Source organism: Arvicola amphibius, chromosome 2 (genome assembly GCF_903992535.2).
Source record: "Arvicola amphibius chromosome 2, mArvAmp1.2, whole genome shotgun sequence".
Lineage (NCBI taxonomy): Eukaryota > Metazoa > Chordata > Mammalia > Rodentia > Cricetidae > Arvicola > Arvicola amphibius.
In genome coordinates, this window is record NC_052048.2 from 64,355,534 (window position 1) to 64,379,896 (window position 24,363).

General features: G+C 46.7%; 1 protein-coding gene across 3 annotated transcripts; it reads left to right on the forward strand.

Annotated features, from left to right (window-relative positions):
- The first annotated feature begins 4,312 nt into the window (after window positions 1-4,312).
- On the forward strand, window positions 4,313-24,363 carry Actg2 (actin gamma 2, smooth muscle). 3 transcript variants are annotated; one of them, XM_038318906.1, is made up of 10 exons: window positions 4,313-4,486; window positions 6,174-6,281; window positions 13,403-13,564; window positions 13,934-14,062; window positions 16,233-16,343; window positions 16,590-16,674; window positions 18,190-18,351; window positions 19,313-19,504; window positions 22,324-22,505; window positions 24,144-24,363. In XM_038318906.1, exons 3-10 carry the CDS (start codon window positions 13,439-13,441, stop codon window positions 24,285-24,287), a joined length of 1,131 nt encoding a protein of 376 aa, XP_038174834.1. In that variant the 5' UTR covers window positions 4,313-4,486; window positions 6,174-6,281; window positions 13,403-13,438; the 3' UTR covers window positions 24,288-24,363. The 3 variants fall into 3 exon arrangements, with proteins under 3 accessions (XP_038174834.1, XP_038174833.1, XP_038174835.1); XM_038318905.1 differs by lacking the exon at window positions 6,174-6,281; XM_038318907.1 differs by lacking the exons at window positions 4,313-4,486; window positions 6,174-6,281 and adding an exon at window positions 4,574-4,664.

Below are 24,363 nucleotides of genomic sequence, written 5' to 3' on the forward strand. Positions count from 1 at the left end.
GAGACCACAGAAAAAAGTTAAAATTCTTTCCATTGCGTTGACAGAAAATGCAACTAATGATCAGACATAGCTGGATCCAGTGTCCACTGTGACCACGATGGTTCAGGGTTTGACTAAGTTATTCTATTAAAGTAATGTAGACAGCTGTAATTTAATAGCCTATATATTATCCTGATAAATCTAGCTGAAAATGAACTTCTGGGTTTCAACACAACTCCTAATTGAGTTGTTGGGTCATAGCTTTGGCCACAACTCGTCTTGGGACCAAACACTGTGGCCAGAAGGATGGAAAGTTCTGATTGGTCAGGCCTGCACTGAAAGCCTATAATCCCGTCTGAGCTGCATGGTCTGAGATCAGGGAGCAGTCTTTCTCAAAGAAGGTCATGGTAGCCTTAGAAACAGAAATGGATGCTGAACAAGAGGAGGCAGCAGATATCTACAATAGATGCCAAGGATGAGAATCTAAGTCTGCCAATGGCAGTGGTCCCAATAGTGTGAACTAAGTAGATTAAATGGCAACACTAAGCACTGTGGGATTTGGGGTGTAGCTGCTGGACCGGGGAGTACTGACTCACTCCCCAAAACATGAGTCATATGTCCAGACCCTGACAGTGCCTGCTGTGTGAGGAGCGCTGTTTAAAATAGGAAAAAAATGTTGTGCCCTCTGATCTCCAGAAGCAGATGGATTAAGGAGCCACACTCCTATGATAGGACAAGACCAGTTTCCTCATGATTGGCAGTGACCAGGAGACCCTAAAGAGAGAAACATATATATGTATAATACCTGTAATTATTCCACTTTCCATTTATTCAGCAAATATTTAACATACACCTGCTAAACCCCAGGTTCCACAGGATTTGATAGAGGCAGGCTCTGGAGAGCTTCCAGGGGAGATTTCACACAGACTTGCGCTATGTCAATCATTGTGAAGAATTTGGTTAAATATGGAGGGAAAGGGATGGAGAAATCAAGCACACAGACAAGTGGATTCATTAATTTTTTTTAAGCATAATAAACCAGAGCTGGAGAGATGGCTCAGGGCTTGAGACCGCTGGCTACTCCTGCAGAGGGCCCTGGTTTGGTTCCCAGCACCAATGTGGAAGCTTATAACCAGCAACTGCCGATTCTGGGGACCCAACACCCTCTCCTAGCCTCTGCAGACACCAAGCACATAGGTGGTACACAGGCATGCATACAAGCAAACACTCATACATCAATTTAAGTGGAAGCCACAAACACCTTTCTACAATGGCTGAGGTATGTCATAAACATCTGTATAATGAACTCAGCTCCCGGTGGTAGACAGGGTCTGTCTTCCACTATTATGACATCTCACCAGAGCACATAGAGAAGAATAATTCTGCTGGCACCTGGACGGGCCCTGTAGGTTCCATCCAAAACACCTGGATTCTGTGACTGGCTTAATGTAGAGGTAAACTCTGTCATGCCTGGGAGCTCTGATGTACCACTTGGAATTTTCTTTTTGGGGTGGCGTAGTAGTGGGGGTCACCATGTTGATGATAGTGGTGGTGATTTCTTACAGGGGTCTCAGTGTCCCAGGTTGGCCTCATTAACTGTGCATTAACCTGTCCGTCTGCCTCCACCTCCTTGGTGCTGGGTTTACCACCATGCCCCATATTTACTGTATGTTCTGTCTTTAGATTTACTTGTGTGTATGTGTGTGTATGCGCACCACATGTGAGGCAGCGGGATGTGGGCTTGCGTATGCACACGCATGGCTCTGGGAAGGCACGTGTGCAGTAGTCTGGAGGAAGGGGTGGGTGGGTGGGCTTCAGAGAAAGAATGAGAAAGCCAGAGCACCAAGGTCATGATGCTCAAGGTTTGGACAGTATCTGGGGAAAACACTGAGAGAAAAGGAAAAAGAAGTTAGATGTTCCTCAGACAGAAGTGGCCAGACTCTGCGGGGCAGCCTGGTGGACATTCTGCAGGCAGCTGCTTCGCTGGAGGATTTTTAAGTCAATGCAAAATGCACCACAAACTTACTTTTGGGCAAGTCTCCCTTTATTTCTCACGGTTTCTTCATTTGACTTGTTTTATTATTATTACTGGGGTTTGTTTGTTTTCTGGTTTTTGCTCTTTTTTTTTTTGAGACAGGGTTTCTCTGTGTAACAGCCCTAGCTGTCTTGGAACTAGCTCTGTAGGCCAGGCTGGCCTCGACCTCACAAAGATACATCTGCCTCTACCTCCCAAGTGCTGGGTAATCCAAGTGTAAGAAAAGTAGGAGTCTGGACAGGAGATATGACTCAATATTCTTACAGAGGCCCAAAATTCACTTCCCAGTACCCAAATCACAAATCACAACCCTGTAAGTCCAGCTCCAGAGGATCTGGTGTCCATTTCCGGTCTCCTCGGGTGCCTGTGCTTATGTAGAGGCACGTGTGTGCATGTGTGTGTGTGTGTATGTGCATGCACAGGCACATGCGTGTGTGCGTGCGCACAGGCACGTGTGTGTGTGTGTGTGTTTAAAATGTTTAACTAAAATTAAACAAAATCAGAACTCTTTAGATATGTTTTCAAAAATGTGTGGTTTGAATGAAAATATTCGCCCATGGTCTTGGGCATTTGAATACTTGGTCCCAGTTGGTGGCACCGTTTGGGAAAGTCATGGACCCTGTAGAGGGTGGAGCCTTGTTGGAGGAAGTATATCATCTGAGGCAGCTTTAGGTGTTCTTAGTCTTTTCCAGCTTCCTGTTTGCTCTCTGCTTGGTGCCTGTGGTTGAGGGTGAGAGCTCTCCTGCAGTGACAAGCCAAATAACCCCTTCATTCTCTGTTACTTTAGTCATGGTATTCAGTTACAGCAACAGAAAAGTAAGATGAGAATGACTCGAAATTATTTGCATTATGTTGTGAGAATCTCATCCTTGCAGTATCACAAGTAACCACTCCAAAAGTTCTTGGCAAATACCAGGCTCTCTCAACACCAGGAGAGAAATTGCACTCAGTTTCAAAGGCAAGATTTGGTGCTAGACTAACCCAAGACAGGTGGATTCATGGTTTCCCTAGAGACTTCATCTCCCTTGGCCTCAAAGTCTTCAACTCTTGTTTTTTTTTTTAAGTCAGTAATTCCAAGATTAAAAATGATTACACAGGGGTCAGCAAGATGGCTCAGTGAGCGAAGGAGCTTTGTGCAGTAAGCCCGTGACCTGAGTTCAACTGAACCCATGGAAAGAGAGAATGAACCCGAAGTTGTCCTGTAATCTCCATCCGTGCATTATGGCACACAAACCTGTTCATGTGCATCATACACACACATTCATATGCACACAATAATAGATTTAAATACATGATTGCATAGAGGGCTACGTACAATATATAGCATGTAGACACCAATCAACGGCAGCTCCAATAACAAGAACAAAGCATTGCCGGGCGGTGGTGGCACACGCCTTTAATTCCAGAACTCGGGAGGCAGAGGCAGAGGCAGGTGGATCTCTGTGAGTTTGAGGCCAACCTGGTCTGCAGAGTGAGTTCCAGGACAGGTTCCAAACCTACAGAAAAACCCTGTCTCAAAAAACAAAGACAGGAAAGTATTAATAGTAAGACATGTGTCAGCCACTTGTTCAAAATCACTCCTGGAGACTCTGGTATTCTAGAACATTTTGGTCTTGCCTCACTAGGTGGCCTGAGAGTCCTAACAGCTCAGATTTTGTTCAGTCCTTATAGGTTCCCTGTTCTTCCTAAGGAAACCACAGTATTGACCGAAAACTCAAGGGAGGGTCCTGCTTTCACATAAAGCCATCTTTCTGGTGTGACAGGCCTGGGTTTCGTAGGAAGAGTTTGATGAGGTTTTGTTTTCTTTGACTGTTGTTTGTTTTTTTGTAGCCCAGGTTAGTCTTGACTTTATGATCCTCCTGGGTACTGGAATTAATAGTTTTACTTACTTCTAGGCTGAGGATAGGGTACCCCAAGTGGCTTGCCAGAGGATGAATGTGGGTGTAGGAATGACAAAGTCATCTGTTAATTAGGGGGGGAACAGGATAATGGAGACCCAGGTCCCGAGGCAGCTCCCAGCCCAGCCCAAGTCCTAGAACTCTTGGAAAGTAGTCTGTTCCCAGCTCTTCTGGGTTCCCACCTCATGGGATGAAAGGAGAAGCAAACGTCTTTTCACGTAGCTGATAAGCAGGTTTCAAGTTTTTCCCATTGGATGTCTGGTTGTTAGACTTTTCCCTTCAGTACTGACATCCAAGTGGTGGCTCGGATCCAGTGTTCACGTGGGGAATTCCTAGAAGTGCTGGCGGAGCACATAGTCGTTTGGTAGAGAAATCAGTCTAGTTCAAAGGCTTCCATCTGCCCACCCACCCCCTTCCCGGGGTCCCACAGCCTTTTATCGACGGAGTCCTAGGTGGACTGGTTGTCCCCTGGACTGGAGGCTGGCAAGAAGGCTCCAACCCTACCACCCGTCCTGTGCCCCTCTGACAAAGCTGGTAGCCCGGTTGGCGTCCACACGCTCTTCTCTCCACACAGGTGAGCCCAGGGCACGTCAGTGCAGCTGGGCCTGAGCAGCATCCGGGAACAAAGTCTCCCAAACTGTCCTCTTGGAATGCTCCTTACTCCCCTTCCCACAGAAACAGGAGAGAGTCTCTTTGTTCACACCCTGCCCATCTTTCTTCACAGCCTGGGGGACAGCAGGAAGCTGCTCCTGGTACAGTCGGGAGCGCTAAGTCGGGGGAGGGGGAGTAACCTCAGAGCGGGATGAGGAGGCGTTCTGTTCAGGGCTGTCTGGAGCCTGCTATTTACAGCTGGGGGCGGGGTGGCACTGACGATTTGACATCTGACATTATGCTATCTAAGTAAGAGTTAATCCTGTGGTTTAAACACTCTGTATCCTTTCTTTTTCTCTCTTCCCCTTGTTCTATCCATTACTGAAAAGTTGTTATAAAAAAAAAAAACCTCTGAGTATGAAGCAGGCTGTAGTGACGCATGTGCCTCTTTATAATCCCAGTACTCAGAAGGCCACCTGAGGCTACATAGTGAGGCCTTAACTTTCTTTGACGTGTGTGTGTGTGTGTGTGTGTGTGTGTGTGTGCGTGTGTGTTCATATTTATTTAATTAAGATATAATTACATCATTTCCCTTGCCTATCTCCAATCCTTCCTGTGTACCCCTTTGACTCTTTTTTATAAAATGTCTCTATTTTTATAACTGCTTCCTACCTTAAAAGTGTTATGCCTAGGCTGGTCTAGAACTCATGGAACTGCGCCCAGGTACCTAGAGATAGAGAAACTTCTATATGGACTGGCTTTCCTAAAGGACAGAGTGGAAAGAAAGAAAAGAGGGAGGGAATCAGGGGGTGTGGCAGTTTGGGGGCAGGAGAGAGAGGTTTTGGATGCTGAGCTTGAAGAGCCCACAGTCACCTGGATGCAGCTCTCCAGCTCACAACTGAACATTTTGTGTTCATATGTTAAGTGAGGTGAAGTGGGAACTGCCACAGAGCTGGTGGCGGGCGCCGTGGGACATGGAACGGTGCCCAGGGAGAGAATGCGTTATGTAAGAAAATCCACAAGCACAGGACTCTGGAGACTTGTGCCTGTCCGTGGGTCTTGCTAGGTGTGCTCAGTCTTGAGGCTGGCCCTTCATTCTGCATTTCCTAGTACTGGGGGACTGGGGGAGCAACTCCAGGAAGGAGGACTGGAGAGTTTGGTGTTACAGAGGAAGTTTAAGGCAACTGGAGATTCCAGGGCAGCAAAACGGTGGGGCACATGGGATTTTTTGCCAAGTGCAGATGGAATTTCCCCTCAGCCTTCATTGTCCTGGGCTTGCACCCGACAAAGCACAATGGCACTCATTCTGTGGCTAAGGCATGGATGTCCCAAGCAGACCCTGGGGCAGTGGGCAGAAGGCCTGAGGAAGGAGGCGGGACAGAGGAGGCCACTGCCATTCTTGGTATGGTTCTCTCTCCAGGAGCACAGCCCTATCAGGCCTCACTCTGGGCAGCTTATAAGGCCTGGTGTGATTTTTGTTTATGCAAGTATAGCCTAAAAGGAACAAATCCATGGCCCAGAGACTGTTACCAGTCGAATCCTTTTGCATACATTTTTCAAATGATAATCCACTCTATCCACCCTCCATCCACGCCCCCAAGGCTGGTTTATTGAAAAAAAAACACCTTATATGGTAATACTGTTACCACACCGTCAGCTGGCCTTTTTAGGGACTCTGTTTAAAGAAGATCCGCCTCAGGGGTTTTATATTGCTCTGGTGTTTCTGCCAAAGACTCCACGGCCCTCAGTCCCTAGGAGAAGGACTTCTCACACCCTCGGTGAGTACTGCCCGACTTCTGTAGCCTCTTCCTTTCTGGGGCTGCCAGGCCTCCTGTGTATCTGTGCAACTCCAGATTTGTTTGGTTTCTGTGGTCCAGGTCACACGCCAAGGCCCTTGGTGGCAGGGGTGCCTGGAACACATTGCTGCCTGATGGGAAAAGGCATCCTGAGGACAGGACAGTTTGGAGACCCCCAGGATATGACTCCTGTCCTGCTCTCCTTGCCATGGGTCACCGTGTCACTGCAGGAAAGCAGCTTCTGCTTGGGTATGCGAGTCCTAGCCAACGGTGGCCCTGGTACTCATGAGCTACCTGTATTAGAACAAGAAGGTACCGCCTTCAGGTGGCCTTGGCTGGTCTCTCTGTCCTCTGATTTGAGTTTGGCTAAGATGAATGGAGAATTTTCACAGTATCAGAAGGCTATAAGTTCACTGTGGGACGAGGACCATGAGACGCGAGGGAAGAAGGAATGTCTCATGGCTCCATGATGTTTGGGGGTGAGAAGGCAGCTAACTCGTTCTCCTCTGAGAAGTCACTGAGGTCCAGGGCAATTAGGCAACTTTTCCAAAAGATGCACCCTCGCCGGTCGTGGTGGCTTATGCTTGTCTTCTAAGTACTTGGGAGCCTTGGACTGCCCAAAGCTCAAGGCCAGCCTGGGGTACATAGTAAGTTACAGGCCAACCTGGGCCTCCATGTGAGACTCTGTGTGAGACAAAACAAACCATCTCACACCATCTGTGAAGTAACATGCCAAGGCCACAATCTCTGCATCACACACACACACACACACACACACACACACACACACACACAAACATAGCCTCTACCACCTTTGTGAGCTGTATCCAAGTAGAGCAAGCTCGGGTCAGGAGGCTGGTGCCCAGTTACTGAGTGGCCTTCATTTCCTCACCCATAACATGGGCACCCAGAACATCCCCCAGAGTGAGGAGTAAATGTGTACATTATAGCCACCCAGCCTAGTCTACCTAGCGTGGCACTCTCAAGTTTAAAGAATTACTATGGAGAGTGTAGTGGTGCAAGCCTATATTCCTCGTGCTTGGGAGGCCAAAGGATTGGAAGTTCAAGGTCTTCTTTGTCTGTAGAATAAGTTTAAGGGTAGCCTGGGCTTTATTAAACACTGTTTTAGAATAAAATGAGATTAAAAATAGAATTGCAATGGAGTATTAAGTGTATTAAAGGGGGGAAGCCCAGGAGAAACTCCTGGTTAGGCTGTAAGCAGGGACAGCTTCCTGGGGGAAGGATACCTGAATTGAACCCCAGAGAAGGGCCGTCCTGGAAAAAGGAGGAGAAGGAAGAGGAGGAAGAGGAGGAGGAGGAAGAGAAGAAGGAGGAGCAGGAGGAGGAAGAGGAAGAGGAGAAGAAGGAGGAGAAGGAGGAGGAGAAGGAGAAGGAGAAGGAGAAGGAGAAGAAGAAGAAGAAGAAGAAGAAGAAGAAGAAGAAGAAGAAGAAGAAGAAGAAGAAGAAGAAGAAGAAGAAGAAGAAAAAGAAGAAAGAAAGAAAGAAAGAAAGAAAGAAAGAAAGAAAGAAAGAAAGAAAGAAGGAAGCAGGAGCATTGTAGTCTTTGGGACAGCGAGGGACTCAGCTCCACTCCATTTAGATTTCAAGGCAAGAAGCAGGCCCAGTCACCTTAGAGAGGGGTGGGTAGGTCAGTCCTTTGGTTTCTAGATGCTAAATTAAAGAATTGAGCAGTGGGGTTGCATGGAAGGAGTTAAGCCTAAAGGATAACAGCAAGAAATTTACCCTGTGGAAGGACTGCCCCAGAGGATGAGAGGACTGGGCACAGGACAGAAGTGCCACCACCATGTGCGGTGGTGTGGCGGAAGAATCAAAAAGGGCTGCAATTAATTAGGAGGGAAGAGCGAGCATGAGCAGTGCTGGCTCCAGGTTCTGATGTGGGTGGCATGCCTCTCTGAGTGTAGCTCCAACTGTAAGCCCGGGTTGTCAGTCAGCCTGGCAGAACTGGATTGAGATACCTTGGGCTGCATACACCTCATACAGCTGGCTCGGCAGGAGAAGGGTCTGGCCAAGAGCTGAACTCGGATGCTGGATGGGAGGGTGGGTGAAGACCAGAAGAGTAGGTAACATGCAGATTTTTGGGGATCCAATAAAATGGATACGTGTAGTTGCATGCTTGGAATCCCAACACTGGGGAGTGAGGAAGGAGAATCAAGAGGTCAGGTCAGCTACAGAGCGGGTTGTTTATTTAGGCTTTCAGAACAGAAGGTCTATCATAACCACCTTCAACTCTGCAGCTATAATAAAAGTAATGACTCAATGTGGGCATGAGAGGGTGTGCAGAGGCCAGTTAGCATTCCACAGCCTGTGATTTCAGCCCTCAGAAGTGAAGGCAGGAGGAGCAGGAATTCAAGGCTGTCCTCAGCTACATAGTGATCTCAGGACCAGCCTGACTCAAGAATAAAATAAATACATTCATAAAAACTGAATCTTACACAATTTTCACAGGTCATTAACTATTAGTCCTCTACCATTTTTAAAAGAAAAATATGCTTTTTTTTTTTTTTTTGAGACAAGTTTTCTCTGTGTCCTGAAACTTGCTCTGTAGACCAGGCTGGCCTCAAAGTCATAAAGATTTGCCTAATTCTGCCTCATGAGTGCTGGGAGCCACCACACCAGCTAAATATGCTTCTTTTTCTTTTTAACTTTGTGTGTGTGTTATGCATGTGTGTGTTGGTGTGCATGCATGTGCCTTGCTCACATGTGTGTCTGTGGTGGCTATCAGTTGACCTTGGGCATCCTTCTCTGTTTCTCTCACTGAGAGAAACATATATCTTTTGCGGCAGACTCTCACTGGCCCTGGAGTTTCCTGACTCCACTGGCTTGCCTATTGGCCAGTAAGCTCTGCTCTGGTGGCTTTCCTATCTCCCTCTGCCCAGAACTGGGATTGCAGAGGAGCTAGCAGTGACCCCTGGCTTTTCTGTGGGGCAGGGATCTGAACCCAGGTCCTCACACATGCACAGAAAGTGCTTTGCCCACCAAGCCGCCTACCGAGCCAATCTTCAGCCATTTATAAAGTGTAAAAAAACAAACACTATTAACATTCACTCTATAAGAAAGTATATCAGAGTTTGCCTATCTTAGGTTAGTCTGTGCAACCTTTTCATATCCTTGTGCTTGTCTGACCCATCTTTTTTTCCCAAAGTATTTTTTAGGGTTTTTTTTTAGATTTTATTTTATTTTATTTTATGCATGTGAATGTTGCCTGCATGTATGTATGTGCACCATGTGTATGCCTGGTGTCTTCAAAGGTCAGAAGAAGGCATTAGACCCTCTGGAACTGGAGTTGTAGATGATTGTGAGCCAGTGTGTGGGGACTGAGAACTGAACCCAGGTCCTCTGTAAGAACAGCAAGTGCTCTTTACCACTGGACCTTCTCTCTGGCCCCTAATCCTTTTCTCATGAGATAGATGTTCTCATTTCTCTTTTATAGTGGAAGAAACTGGGTACCGGGGAGGGAAACGGGGAAGGGCTGTGGGGAGATGGTCCCAGGGAGAATAAGGGGCACTTAAGGAGAGATGAGACACCAGGGCCAAACCTGTCCCTTCATCTAGTTTTCTGCCTTGCAGAAAGGGTAAAACTCAAAAGCTGTGTGTCTGACTGTGATTCTCTCAATGAAGTCCGGATAGGGTATATACTAAAATAACCACAACATTTGTTCAGCTTCCCATGAATGCAAAAGCTGTGTGTCTGACTGTGTGATTCTCTCAATGAAGTCCGGATAGGGTATATACTAAAATAACCACAACATTTGTTCAGCTTCCCATGGAATGCAAACAGTTGTGACCCCAGCAAACCACAGCTACAGTGACTCTAGGTCAGTCCCAGGTAACTAGAAGGGTCAAGAATTTCTGCCTAGAGACATGGCAGGAGGTGGCCCACACCCCTTCCGGTCTTTAGCTCTCTCACCGGCCTTTAGTGCCCTATCTCATCTCTGGCTCTACCATAGAAAAACAGTTCTGGGGTTGGAGAGATGGCTCAGTGACCGAAAACACTTGCTGTTCTCGCAGAGGATCCAGGTTCAGTTACCAGTACCCACATGGTAACTCACAACCATCTGTCACTACAGTTCCAGGGGATCAGGTGTTTTTTTCTGACCTCAGCAGGCATTGTCCACATGTGGCACACACACACACACACACACACACACACACACACACACACGTAGGCAAAACACTCACACACACAAAAATAAATAAATCTGAAGAAAATTTTTAAAAAGAAAAGTGATTCTAAGGCCCTGAAATACTGTGGCGAGCATTGCCGACAAGTTGCTCAGGGGACGCTTTGTGGTCGTACAACCTGGGAAACAAAGTGCAAGCCTGTGGTTCTCAGGGGTCTTAGTGGGGGTGGGGTCGGGCACAGGAAAACCAGAGAGGAGATGAAAGAGCCATTGCAAAGCTAAACGGGAGTCAGCTGGGGAATGTAGCTCAGTTGGCAGTTTGCCTAAACATGTACAAAGTCCCGAGTTCAAGCCCCAGCATTGCATAAGTATAAGTAATGAGGACCTTTAATCCTGGACTAGGTGGCAGGAGAATCAGAAATCAAGGTCATCCTTGATTAGGCTGGGAGTTCAAGGTCAGCCTGGGGTATGTAAGATCCTGTCTAAAGAAGGAGGGAGTTGGGAGAGGCACCAAAGAGAAACTAGACTTGAAGCAAAACACCTATAAACTCGGTATTTGGGAAACTAAGACAGGAGGGTTGCTGTGAGTTAAAAGAAGTTACCTGAAGTAACTATAGACAAAGAACTCTGACTCAAAAAAAAAAAAAAACAACAAAACAACAAAAAAACCAAAACAAACAAAAAAAAACCTAAAACAAAATTAAAAAGGGAAAAAAAGCTATGGACATTTGAAGTGTGAATAAACCACACCAAGAGACAGTGCTGGAGGGACCTTAAAAGAGACAGCCACAGAAGTGTGGCTTCCTTCTTCCTGGCCTCTCCTGGCTCTTTGGGCTGGCTTCCCCTGGGGAGAATAGTCACTAAGTCAGTGCAGCCAAGTGCTTGAGGATCCCGGGAGCAGAGCAGACAGGTCTGGAAAGGGGCCCACTATGTCAACATTTATTATTGAGCACCTCCTGTGTACCAGGGTAAACCTGGTCCTGGTACAGAAAGAGCTCAGAGGACGCCCAGGGAGAAGAAACAGAGGCCCCTTTGTGTGCTCCTGAAAAGCAGGCAAAAGGAAAATGCCATACAAGGAGAAGTTATGACCATCTCTCAGCCATGGCAAGGACAGCACAACACAAGTTCAGGCTCCACACCTGTCCTGCATCAGTGCCTGGCCAGTCTGCTCACCTTGTTCTGACTGAGGTCTCTGAGTTCTTTAAAGTTTTCTGAGTCTTAATCTACAAATGAATAGAATGGAATTTAAAAATAGATTGCCTCGGGGATATTTTGAGGTTTAACCAGATAATGCTATAAATTGTAAAGTTGAGGTAAATTTTTAAAAATATTTATTTTTATTTTATGCATGTGGGTGTTTTGCCTACATGCATGTCTCTTGCACCATTTGCATACATTCCTCCAGGAGCTCAGAGAGGGGATTAGATCCCCTGGAACTAAAGTTATGGGTGACTGTAGATGCAGAGACCTGAACCTGAGTCCTTTGTAAGATCAGCAAGTGCTCTTAACCACTGAGCCACCTCTCCAGTCCCTTCCTTCCCAGACAGCTTCTCTCTTTCTCTTACCTCTTTTTTGAAAGAAATTGTAGACAGACAGACAGACAGACAGACAGACAGGTCTTTAAGAGAGAGAGAGAGAAAAGGAAGGAAGGAAGGAAGGAAGGAAGGAAGGAAGGAAGGAGTGGGAGGTTGGGTGGGTTGTCTCCTGACCTGCACACACATGCACATACATGGACACAGTTCTACACACATACACACATATACAAACATACTAAAAATATATGTGCTAGGTGGAAGGTGGTTTTATTTCATTTATCAGGGAAATGGGAGTCTTTCGTTGGGAGGGTTTTACTTCCCTTATTTGCCAGTTGTCTTCTCACTTTCTTTTTTCTTTTGGGCTGTCTACTTATCGGTTTGTAAGAGTTCTTTCTTCTTGTAATCACCAGTCCTGTCTCGGATTTAGTGTAAAACTTCTCAACTTGTTTAACAGCTGTTAAGTGCTCTCACGATTCTCTCCACTGAATGAAAGTTTTGTAGCTATTTCATCTTTTAAAATCACATGTAATAAACTGGGCACTGGGGCACACACCTTTGGTCCCAGCACTCAGAGGCAGAGGCAGACAGATCTCTGAGTTTGAGACCACCTTGGCCTACATAGTGAGTTCCAGGCCAGTCAAGGCTGTATAGGAAGACCCCAGGGATGGAGCGATGGCTCAGTGGTTGAGAAGACTTTGCTGCTTTTGCAGAGGACTCAAGTTCAGTTCCCAGCACCCATGTGACAGCTCAGAACCACTCTGAACTCCAGTTGTCAGGGATCTGAAACCTTCTTCTGGCCTCCACAGACACACACGTGGGTGCATACAGTGAGAACCTGTCTCAAAAACTAAAATTAAATAAAAATAAAATGTATTAATTGGTTGATTGCCATAACACAGTACCACAGACAAGGGCCTCTAAGGACAGAAATTTGTTTTCTAACAAATTTCTAGCATCCTGGATGCTAGAAGTCTGAGGGTCAAGATGCCGCCAGGGTTGCTTTCTCCTCAGGACCTCCCCTGGCTTATAGACGGCTGCCTTCTGGTCATGTCTTCACGTGTCCACTCTCGCCCTATATCAGTATTCTGATTTTCTTTTCTTACACAGTTAATAAATACAACCATATTGGAGACCAATCATACTGGATTTATAAGTGCATTCTAAACTCAGTTGACCTCTGTAAAGAACTGTCTCTAAAGCCAGTCACATTTTCAGGTGTGAGGACACTGATATACATTCCATACATGTGTTTATGGCAACAGAATTCTGTGCTTATCAACTGAAGCAATGCATGAGATGCGGCTTCCAGAAACAAGGATGCCAAGCCTGTGTCTGACCCTTCTAGAACGAAACCCCAGAGCCACGAAGACTGTCTCCCCCTATTACCTGACAAGTGGCTAACTGTTCTCTTCTCTTCCAACCCCAAGGTGCTCCAGCCCCCAGCTCACACAGCCACACCCACCATGTGTGAAGAAGAGACCACCGCCCTTGTGTGTGACAATGGCTCTGGCCTGTGCAAAGCAGGCTTTGCAGGAGATGATGCCCCCAGGGCTGTCTTCCCCTCCATTGTGGGCCGTCCTCGCCATCAGGTGTGTTCCCTCTGGATCCAAGATTGTGAGCCACTAGCAGTGAGCCATATAGGACCTGCATTGAAAGAACTATATTGAGCGTTCTTTCTCTCTGTCTCTATCGCTTTCTCTCTGCAGAGAGTATAACACGAGATAAGGGAATACATATATCTGTGGGCTTTGTTCTCCTTCAGAAAACCACATCTCTTCTGTGAGAGAAAAAGGATCAGCCCATGAGAAATCCCAACCTCCTCTTCCTGGCTATGCCTACCTTCATTTCCTGCTTCCTTTCCTCATCTGTCTCCTTTCCGGGGACCATTACAATGACTGAATCCTGTGCGTGGACCCCTGAGCCAATGCACTTTTCTCTCCTTTTCTTTTGTATCACAGGGTGTAATGGTGGGAATGGGCCAGAAAGACAGCTATGTGGGGGACGAGGCTCAGAGCAAACGTGGGATCCTAACCCTCAAGTACCCCATTGAACACGGCATCATCACCAACTGGGATGACATGGAGAAGGTATCTGAAGCCCCCAATGTGGTTGTTCTAATGGTGATATCTCATCTTGACTCTCCTCTCCTACGGTCTCTGTGTGCCCTGTCAATCTTCCTTGGGAATGCTTTCCATAGCCTTCCTCCTTCCCGCTCCCCAGATAATCTCCAGCCTCAGCCCCCAACCTCTCTCCCTGGACCATGGCAATGGTGTCCCACTGTTTCCCTTGTCCTTGGCACCCATACAGTTCTCTATATTCCCAACTCTTTGTAGCGCCCTTTGAGGGTCCAGTCATACCCAACTTCCAGCCTCCGCCTCTCCTGCATTACTCTGTCTGGCCAGATGTGGGCCCATGTTTAAAATGCTGAATATCTCAGCTGGGGCTGCAAGATAGCTTAGCTGTTAAGAGTACAGTCTGCTCTTGCAAAGGATCTGAGTTGGGCGCCAAGAATCTACATCAGGCGCCTCACAACCACCTATAATTCCAGCACCAGGGAATCCAATGTCATCTTCTGGCCTCTGAGGACGCCTATACTTGTGTGCATGACACACACAGACACAGACATATACACATAAATACACATAATTTTAAAAATCCCTCTTTTAAGAAAAGAAAATTATTCTCTTTTAAAAAAAGATTCACATTTAAAAATAAAATAAAAACAACCAGATGTAGTGGCACAAGCCTTTAATCCCAGCTCTGGGAATGTAGAGGCAGGCAAATCTGAGAGTTTGAGGCCAGCCTGATCTACATCAAAAGTTCCAGGTAAGCCAGGGCTACACAGAGAAACTGTGTCTCAAAAATATTTAATCATTTAATTAAAATCAAATTTCAATGTGATAATGATGATGATGATGATGATAATGGATAAGAAATAATAGCCAGGTGGTGGCACACACCTTTAATCCCAGCAGTCAGGAGGCAGAGGCAGGCAAAAATATCTGTGAGTTTGAGGCCAGCCTGGGGTACAGAGCAAGTTCCAGGACAGCCAGGGTTATTACACAGAGAAACCCTGATCAAAAACCCAAGAACAAAAAGGAAAGGAAATAATAAATTACAAATAACAGAAATACAAGAGTCACAAAGGAAAGATGTCAAAATGTTAACTAATAACAACAGATGGAATGTAAGATATTCTCCAGATTTTTTGATGTCATCATTCCTAAACTCAACAGTGCTTTGAAAAACTAAAATGAAGCACAGTACTTGGCCCCCTCCTAACGATACCCATTGGCATGTCTGGGTGGAGCTAAGTCAGCTTTTCCTAGGCAGGGCAGGGATTCTTGTCTAGGATAGGTATGCATATGCGGTCATATATGTGCACACAGACGCATGCATGCGTGCACACACACACATATACACACACAGAAATATGGTAATGTCTGGAAATATAACCAAATTTTGTGCTAGCATAATAGGTGCTCTCCAGTAAGACTAGGAGTGCCACTAAACCTCCCACGGCACACAGGTCTGTCCCACAAAACACTGACTGAGCCAATCTAAGATGACTGCGTGCTGACGTGCAGAGCCCCTGCTCCACGCACCAGCCTGGTCATCAGCGAACAGTGAGAACTGGGCCCACGCACAGGCCAGGATCACAGCAGGAGACGAGGCTGACAATATGAATGCTTGTTGGGGTGTGAGCAAGATGACGGCAGCCAGCAAGAGACGAGTACTAGTTACCACACGAGCTCCTCTGCTCTCCAGAGTCCCCTGCTGGGATTCCAGTGGGTAGGCAGTGGCCTTGGAACCCAGCAGGACTTGGTGTGCTGGAAGAGCATCCAATGAAGAAGGTGTGTTTATGGTGGGCCACACCACAGCTGAGAGAAATGTCCTGGCTTTTCTCTCCTCCCACCGGCTAGCCTCCTGCCGGTGTATTCAACAGCAAAACACAACCAAGAAGCCTGAAAACAAGAAGCACTGAGTGCATCCCGCCTCCTAGAACACACAAAGCAACAGGAAAAAGGGAGGAGGGAAGAAGAAGGGTTAAATGGTAGACATGAGCACATACATTGGCTCTAGGTCTGGCATGCTTGGGGAGAGGGGATCGGAGATTCCCCGGGGATGACCAGCCTCTCGGGATCCACCCTGTCCTGTGTAGCATTCAGTTGCCCTTTTCCAGTATGCACAGGCCAGCCGGGTCTTTTCCAGCCCCCCGAGGAGTCTCTGGGCTTCTCTGGCTTTTGTCCCCACTAGATCTGGCACCATTCCTTCTACAATGAGCTGCGAGTAGCACCGGAAGAGCACCCGACCCTGCTCACAGAGGCCCCCCTAAACCCCAAGGCCAACAGGGAGAAAATGACCCAGGTAAGAGCACTGTGCACAGGGAAGCAGCCTGGCCAGGTACTTCTTCCCCACCACCAATGCAGCACCAATGCAGCAAAATGTCTTTACAGATCTGCTGTATGCATGGGCCACCAGGGCATATCCCAGGGGAAATGGACCACTGAGCTGGCATAGTTCTTGCTCTTGAGAAAATTTCGGAGCATTCTGTAGGCCAGGAGATGCTGTGATGTTTATGAGACAGTCCTTTTCTCCTTGATGTCCTTCCAGATCATGTTTGAAACCTTCAATGTCCCTGCCATGTATGTCGCCATTCAAGCTGTGCTCTCCCTCTACGCATCTGGCCGCACCACCGGTGAGGAGCACTGAACCTTTCCTTCCCTGGCTCCAGGTTTTCTTCACAGTCCTGAAGATGATCTGTGGTGGTCATACTTTGGGTTTTTAATGACAGTCTGTAGCAAGTTTATAGCAACCCAAAGGAAAAGAATAAATAGCAAGAGACAAATGATAGACCCACAGATAGCAGAACATCATCAGATTGGCTCCTCAAAACAGGCGGTAGAAACCCCACTGAGGCACTCACCTGGGCAGGGCAGTGTCCTCTCCACGTAAAAGAACAAGTAACAGCGGGTAACATGATGAAACTGGGGGCTTAGAAACATCCAACAGAGACTGATTGGCAGTCAGCTGCAGTCCCTGCCTGACAGAGTTTCTTTCCATGGCTGAACTCCTGGCTTCCCTTTCCCATGCCAGGCACTTTTTATAAACCATGGGATAAGCAGTAGTAACCTTTGCTGGAAATGGCTTGGCTTCTAGCTGTTTGCAAGGACACGACATTGTACTCTTCTGTTCTCTTTCCTCCCCACCACAGAGTGTGGGAGGGCAGCCCATCCACTGATAGGGCCTTGCAAACATGCTTGGATCTGAAATGGAGGCGGGGACAACTCCATTTCCAGAGCCAGCTTCCCAGTGAGCTCAAACAGCACGTGACGGTTTACCAGTATAACGGGCACTACAGCAGGGGAAGTCGGGTCAAGTGGGACTCCTACAGAGGTTCCTGCTTAGAACAAAAGGAACATCCAACGTCCAGGGAAACAACAAATGAGAAGGCCCCTGAAGCATGCTGGGTGTGAGCCTGCTTGTGTAGTTGGAAAGAATTTACATAACCAAGCTATAATTAATACGTGAACTGACTTATGAACAAGGGCTGTTTCCTTATTATAGTCACTTATCCCCACACCCTCATTGCAACGACCTTGTGCATACAAATGTGGCCTCGATATAGAAGGATGCCCAGGAAGCAGAGAATCTGTGATCCTCAACAGGGACTTGGGCACTATCACAATGCTTTCTAAAATGCATTCTTTTAAATGTTCGCAGCTTACCTGCGCATTCAGCCTTCCAGGGCTTTTCACAAAGCCCATATCAAACAACAGGCACACCTGGCTGGAGAGGTGGCTCGGCAGTTAGGAGCACACACTGCTTTTGTAGAGGACCTGACTTCAGGCCCAGCATTTGCATTAGGAAGCTCTAACTCCAAGGGACCTGACACTCTCACAAAGAATGTGTAGTCTGAAGTAACAGATAACAGAACGCGTGGTTCAGACTTAGGGTAAATTGGTAAGTGTCTATTATCATGTATGCAGTTCAAGGAATCCACGAAATGGAGACATAGCACTTGCCTTCTACAACCCAATCTTCTCATTGGGAGAAGGGGACACACACACACACATACGGACTGGGAATTCTCATGGTGGGTGAGTTTTCTCAACTACTAAAGGAAAATATGATAATGGAAGGTCATTCAGTAACGGACTCCAGAAACAGGTTGGTGAAAGAGGAAGGTGAGGTTTGTCTTTCCTGTCCACAGGCATCGTTCTGGATTCAGGGGACGGTGTGACCCACAATGTCCCCATCTATGAGGGCTACGCCCTGCCCCATGCTATCATGCGTCTTGACCTGGCTGGACGGGACCTCACGGACTACCTCATGAAGATTCTCACAGAAAGAGGCTATTCCTTTGTGACCACAGGTACCCGCCCCTTTTCTCATTCATGCTTGAGCTCAAATCCAGTCTCATCTAGTCCCAGAAGTTCTGGGGAATGATGGGAATTCTGTGGCTCTGACCTCAGGCTGTCTTGGGGTGGACTGGGAGCCCTGTAGTGTTTAGACAGCCTCATTGGAGGATGAAGGTTCCCATGGAGATGCTCTGGGGAAGAAGACAAGGCAGAGAGCTAGCCTCCTTCTGCTGTGCTCTGCCAACCCATCATTGTAGCCTTCTCGGCTTTGCTGTCCCCCAGCACCCATTGCCAATGCTCCTGTCACCTCAGGCCCTGTGGCTTTAACAAGGTTTAACTCTACTGGTGAGCTGGTGATAAATTTTTCTCCTTGGAGGTGTCTGTAGTTTCTATAAGAACAAATGATATAAAAAAAAAAAAACCTGAGGGCTAGAGAGATGGCTCAGCGGTTGCACTTCCAGAGGTCCTGAGTTCAATTCCCAATAACCACATGATGACTTAACAACCATCTCTAGCGAGATCTGGTGCCCTCTTCTGGCCTGTAGGCAGACATACAGGCAGAATATTCCATACATAAACAAAACAAAACAAAACTATCTGAGAGGAGAGGGGGTCATAAACTCTACCTTGGTAAGAGAGATTTTGATAATAATTATTTTAGATTCTGCCAAGTCTCCAGGGGTAAGTTCAATTCTACCCCATAATGTGCCCTGTAAGACCCCAGGAGCAACGGTGGAATTGTTGAGACAGTGACAGAGCAAGAAGAAGACCCCTTGGGTTCCTGCTTGAGAATCGAGCCTTTTTGAGGGATGGGACATGTAACCCAGCATAGAGAAGAGCCCGGACTCTCTTTTCGGCAGTTCTGTCCTCTTCCTAAGGCTGGGTTCAAAGTATTCTAAGAGTTTCCTGGAGAGCACCTGCTACAACGGCTCGTGCAGAGCCCAGTAACCACTTTGCCATTTGTACACCCTCCAGCTGAGAGAGAAATTGTGCGAGACATCAAGGAGAAGCTGTGCTATGTGGCCTTGGATTTTGAGAATGAGATGGCCACGGCGGCCTCGTCTTCCTCCCTGGAGAAGAGCTACGAGTTGCCTGACGGGCAGGTCATCACTATTGGCAACGAGCGCTTCCGCTGCCCAGAGACCCTCTTCCAGCCTTCCTTCATTGGTGAGGTGCTGCCCATGGCCCCTGCAGGATAGAGTATAAAACGCTGGAAGTGTACAGGATAGAGGGTGCAGAGTGAGGGTGCAGAGTAGAGGGTGCGGAGTAGAGGGGCATAATGATTCGGATGAAAAGAATCTTCCTCTTGGAGAAGTTTAGACTAAAAGCGGACCTAAATTTGAATTCTTCCTATCTCTTCCGCCTGCCTAGTGGCTGTACCCTGTGTTCTGTTTGTCGTCTTCCTGTTGTATGTGGCTGGTGCCTGTCTGGTGCCAGTGCCTAGCAGAAAGCTTTGCTCTGTATTCAGTGAATAGCACAGAACACATAGTATGGGAAAGGAATAAAGAATTCTTTACAGAAATCCTTAACAGAGTCTTATAAGGGAGAGAAGACATTTTACTGACCCCAAATAAACAGAATAACACTCAGCCATATACATATGTTATCAATTTATATATCCTCATGCTGCTTTCAAGGGTTGTGGGAAATTTATTTTCTTTTTTAAAAAAAAATTTATTTATTTATTTATTTATTTATTTATTTATTTATTATGTATACAATATTCTGTCTGTGTGTATGACTGCAGGCCAGAAGAGGGCACCAGACCTCATTACAGATGGTCGTGAGCCACCATGTGGTTGCTGGGAATTGAACTCAGGACCTTTGGAAGAGCAGGCAATGCTCTTAACCTCTGAGCCATCTCTCCAGCCCCCAAGTTTTTTTTAAGGTTGCTTTCGACCTGTTGACTGCTTTCAGCAAATGGTTACCACAACACACACACACACACACACACACACACACACACACACACACACTTCTGCATCCAGCACATGCAGTCATACATGGCTTAAGATTAAAGCTATGCAGTTAGCTTAGATTGTAAAACGAGATTATATAGGAAGTTCAAAGTACAGTAAGGTAGGTTACATTGTTTTCTTAAAGGCAATTTAAATAGGTTGAGTATACTTCAGGGCAGCAGACTGAATACATAGTTTTAAATGACTTCAATGCATATGAGTAACGTGATTGCAAGGTCTGGCCAAAACTCACTTTCTAAAGGTAAGAGATATTTTCAGGAAAAGCAGTTCCAACAATACAGGGGGAAGGAGCCAAGGCAAAGGTTTTTAAGACAGGGTGCAGGGTACAGGGTACAGGGTGCAGGGTGCAGGGTGCAGGGTGCAGGGTGGAGGGTGGAGGAGACAGAGTGGGAGAATGCAGGGCAGAGGACGGGATGATATGAGGAAAGGGAAACACAGGAACTTTGTTACTTTTACCTGCCCTAAGTTTTCCCAAGAAGAGACAGTATTGTATAAACAAGCAAATAAATACATATTTTGAATAGAAGACTGAAGAAACCAAGATAGAGGAAGAAACAGGATGGAGTTGGAGCGAAGGCTTAGAGATTAAGAGCATTTACCATTCTTCCAGAGGACCTAAGGTTCAGTTCCCAGCATCCACATGCTGGCTCACAGCTGATTGTAACTCCAAGTCCCTGGGATCCAGTTCCCTCTTCTGGCCTTCATGGGCACTTGCATGAACATGGTGCACATAAATTCATGTAGGCACACACATATACAATTGAATATTTTTAAAAGGAAAAGCAAGACAGGTGAGATAGTATGATAGTAATGAAGCAATGACGAGGGCAAAGGTCGATCCAGACCACTTCTGCATCACTTAGCATTTAGGTGCAGAGGCCTGCGTCTCGACAGTGGTGCAGAGAGTGAACCTGGGACCGGAGCTGACTTTCAGTGCTGATCCTGAAGCTCGCTACCTCTGAGCACTGTCACCCTGACATGCCATCTCCTTCCATCTGTGGCTTTCCCATGTATAGAAATGGAAATAGTGGGGCATTCTGGAGCGATGCTTCACCATTTACAGGCACAAACTGATCCTTCCAGAGAGCCCAGATTCAATTCTCAGCACCCTCATGGCGGCTCCTAACAGCCTGTAACTCTAGTTTCAGGGAATCTGACACTCTCTTCTGCCTTCCATGGGCACTGTATTCGTGAGCACAAACCCATATTCAAACACGTAAATAAAGCAATAGGGTCAACAATAACCCTTTAAAAACTGGAACTAGTGACTTGTACTTACCAGACAGTACTAGACAAGGACTAGAAGATAGTACTTAATAAAGGAAACCACTTTCTTGGGGCGTGTTTAAAGGGAAAAGGGAAGTGGCTACTCATAACTTTAGAGTTTCTCTGGGGTCATTAAAATGCTCTAGAGCCGGATGTGATAGTACATCCGCGTAATCTCAGTGATTGGGGTGTGGAAACAGGAAGATCGGGAGTTCATCCTCAGCTGCACAGTGAATTGAAAGCCAGCTTGTCTTTTTAAAAAAATGACACCGTGGCAACAGTTGCCCAGCTCTGTGGATATACTAACTACTGAACTGTACACTTGAAAAGGGTTAACTTTATAGTAGATGAATTACATCTCCTTAAAGCCGGGGAAAGAAGCGTGTTGCTTCAGAAATGTGCCTTGGGTAACAGTGAGAAAGATCAGCTGAGGCATAAAGAAACTAAAGCCAGGGCCATGAGCAGTAGGGGGATCTGAGCTTGTGTCCAGGTGACAGTTGATCAAGGTCTGAGCCAGGGCACTGCGGTGGGGGAGGACTCTTTAAAGAGCTGTAGTTACACTCCGTCTGGTGTCCTTGTCTGATGTGGAAACAGTGTCTCACCCTGTAGCCCAGGCTACCCTTGAATTCATCAACCCTCCTACTTGAGCCTCCCAAGTGCCTGGGATTACGAGCGTGAGCCTGATATGAGCTACATTTCTGAAGGCATGGGTGTTGATTAAAAAACTGTCACCTCCCCCAGGCATGGAGTCCGCTGGAATTCATGAGACAACATACAATTCTATCATGAAGTGTGACATTGACATCCGCAAGGATTTGTATGCTAACAATGTCCTCTCTGGGGGCACCACCATGTATCCCGGCATTGCTGACAGGATGCAGAAGGAGATCACAGCCCTGGCTCCCAGCACAATGAAGATCAAGGTGGGTCAGGTCTTGCCCTACTTCCCTTTTGCTGATCTTTATACAAATACCTGCCTATCTGGGAGATGTTGCTGGGCCTTGGAGTTTGGTGGTCTCCTGGTTTCATCATTATCTTCCTGTTCTGCAATCGATCACATCATGGAGGATTATATTCCTTGGGGGCAGTGATAAAGATATTCTTAGCATGGCTCAATCCATTTGTGGCCTCTGCCCACAAATCCTGAGAGCAAAGGTGTGCTCCACCATGCCTGACCCAGCAGCAGGTGCTCTTAATGGCAGAGCCATCTCTCTGACCCCAGTCATTCTCACTCTTATTCTATTTCCTTCCTCCTCCTAATTTCCCCACAAAGTCCCTCAATATGGCCATCACCTCAAATTCTTTCAATATTATCATATGAGCATAAGAGCACCTGCATACACCTGTAATTTCAGTCCGAGAAAGGAAAAGGCTGCAGGATCGGGAATTCAAGGTTATCCTTATATGCAAAGAATTCAAGGCCAAATAAGACTATGTAAGACCCTATTTCAAACAAACGAAACACTTCAGATGCTTCAAAAACTAGAAAATGAGTTCGAGTTCAAAGTTGTCCAACACATGGAAAGGGTTAACAATGCATGCATAAAACTGAGAGCCTCCCAGATATAAGCGGCCATTGCCAAATGAAGCTCATAGCAGGGTTTAAGCAGACTGGCACAGAGTTGCAAAAGGAATCATCTCAGGCAAGGGCTGGATTTTGGTACTGGTCAGCTATTGCTGAGTAACAAACACCTACAAAATCTCAGCGGCACATAACAATGAGCTGTGTAACATAACTTACACAGCTGTGAACCAGCAGCAAGTCAGTTAATCCGAGTCACCTTTGTCTGGGACACCTCGATGGGTCTGCTCAGCTCAGGTGGAGTCCTGAGTCTCAGACTTCAAGACTGATGATGAAGGACCAGCAGCTCCCATAGAGTTCTTCTCATGAAGAGAGAGGAGGCACAGGGAGCATGGTCAACTAGGCAAGCACATTTCAATTCCTGTCTGTGTTGTGGTTGCTAGCATCCTCTGGACAAGGTGACAGGAAGCCCAGCCCAAAGTCGCAGAATAGAGGAACCCACTCTTTCTATGGAGGAGATGGGGAGTGGCAGGGTAGGGAGCAATTTGGCCAACAATCTAATCATTTACAATTTATATCTTATTTAGTTGTAGATTTATTTATTTTGTGTATTTTGCCTGCATGTGTGTCTGTGCACTGCGTGGAGGCCAGAGGCTTCAGATGCCCCTGGAACTGCAGTTACATGTAGTTGTGAGCTGCTGTGTGGGTGCTGGGAACAGAACTCAGGTCCTCTGCAGGAGCAACAAGTGCTTAGCCACTGAGCCACCTCTCCAGTCCCTAGCCTGTTCACGGAGGCTATCCTTTTCTGGAGTGGGTTGAAAAATTTTCTGATTTCTTACCCTCCTTGCTTATTTTTAATTTTGTATTTTTTTATTATTGAGATGGGATTTTGTACTGATCTGGATGGTTTAGAATCTTAGGCTCGTGTGAGCACCTGGTTTTGAAGCTCCACAGTATCTGAGACCACAACATGCACCACTGTACCCCACTTCTCACCCACTGGGGGCTGGTCATAATTTGCCACATTTTCTCTTTGCAGATCATTGCTCCTCCCGAGCGGAAGTACTCAGTCTGGATTGGAGGCTCCATCCTGGCCTCTCTCTCCACCTTCCAGCAGATGTGGATCAGCAAGCCAGAGTATGACGAGGCCGGACCTTCGATTGTCCACAGGAAATGCTTCTAAGGTCAGAGGGGCTTCTCTGAGAACCCACTCAAGATTGCTGTTACCAACCACAAAACATTAAAATCTTCAAGCCTTA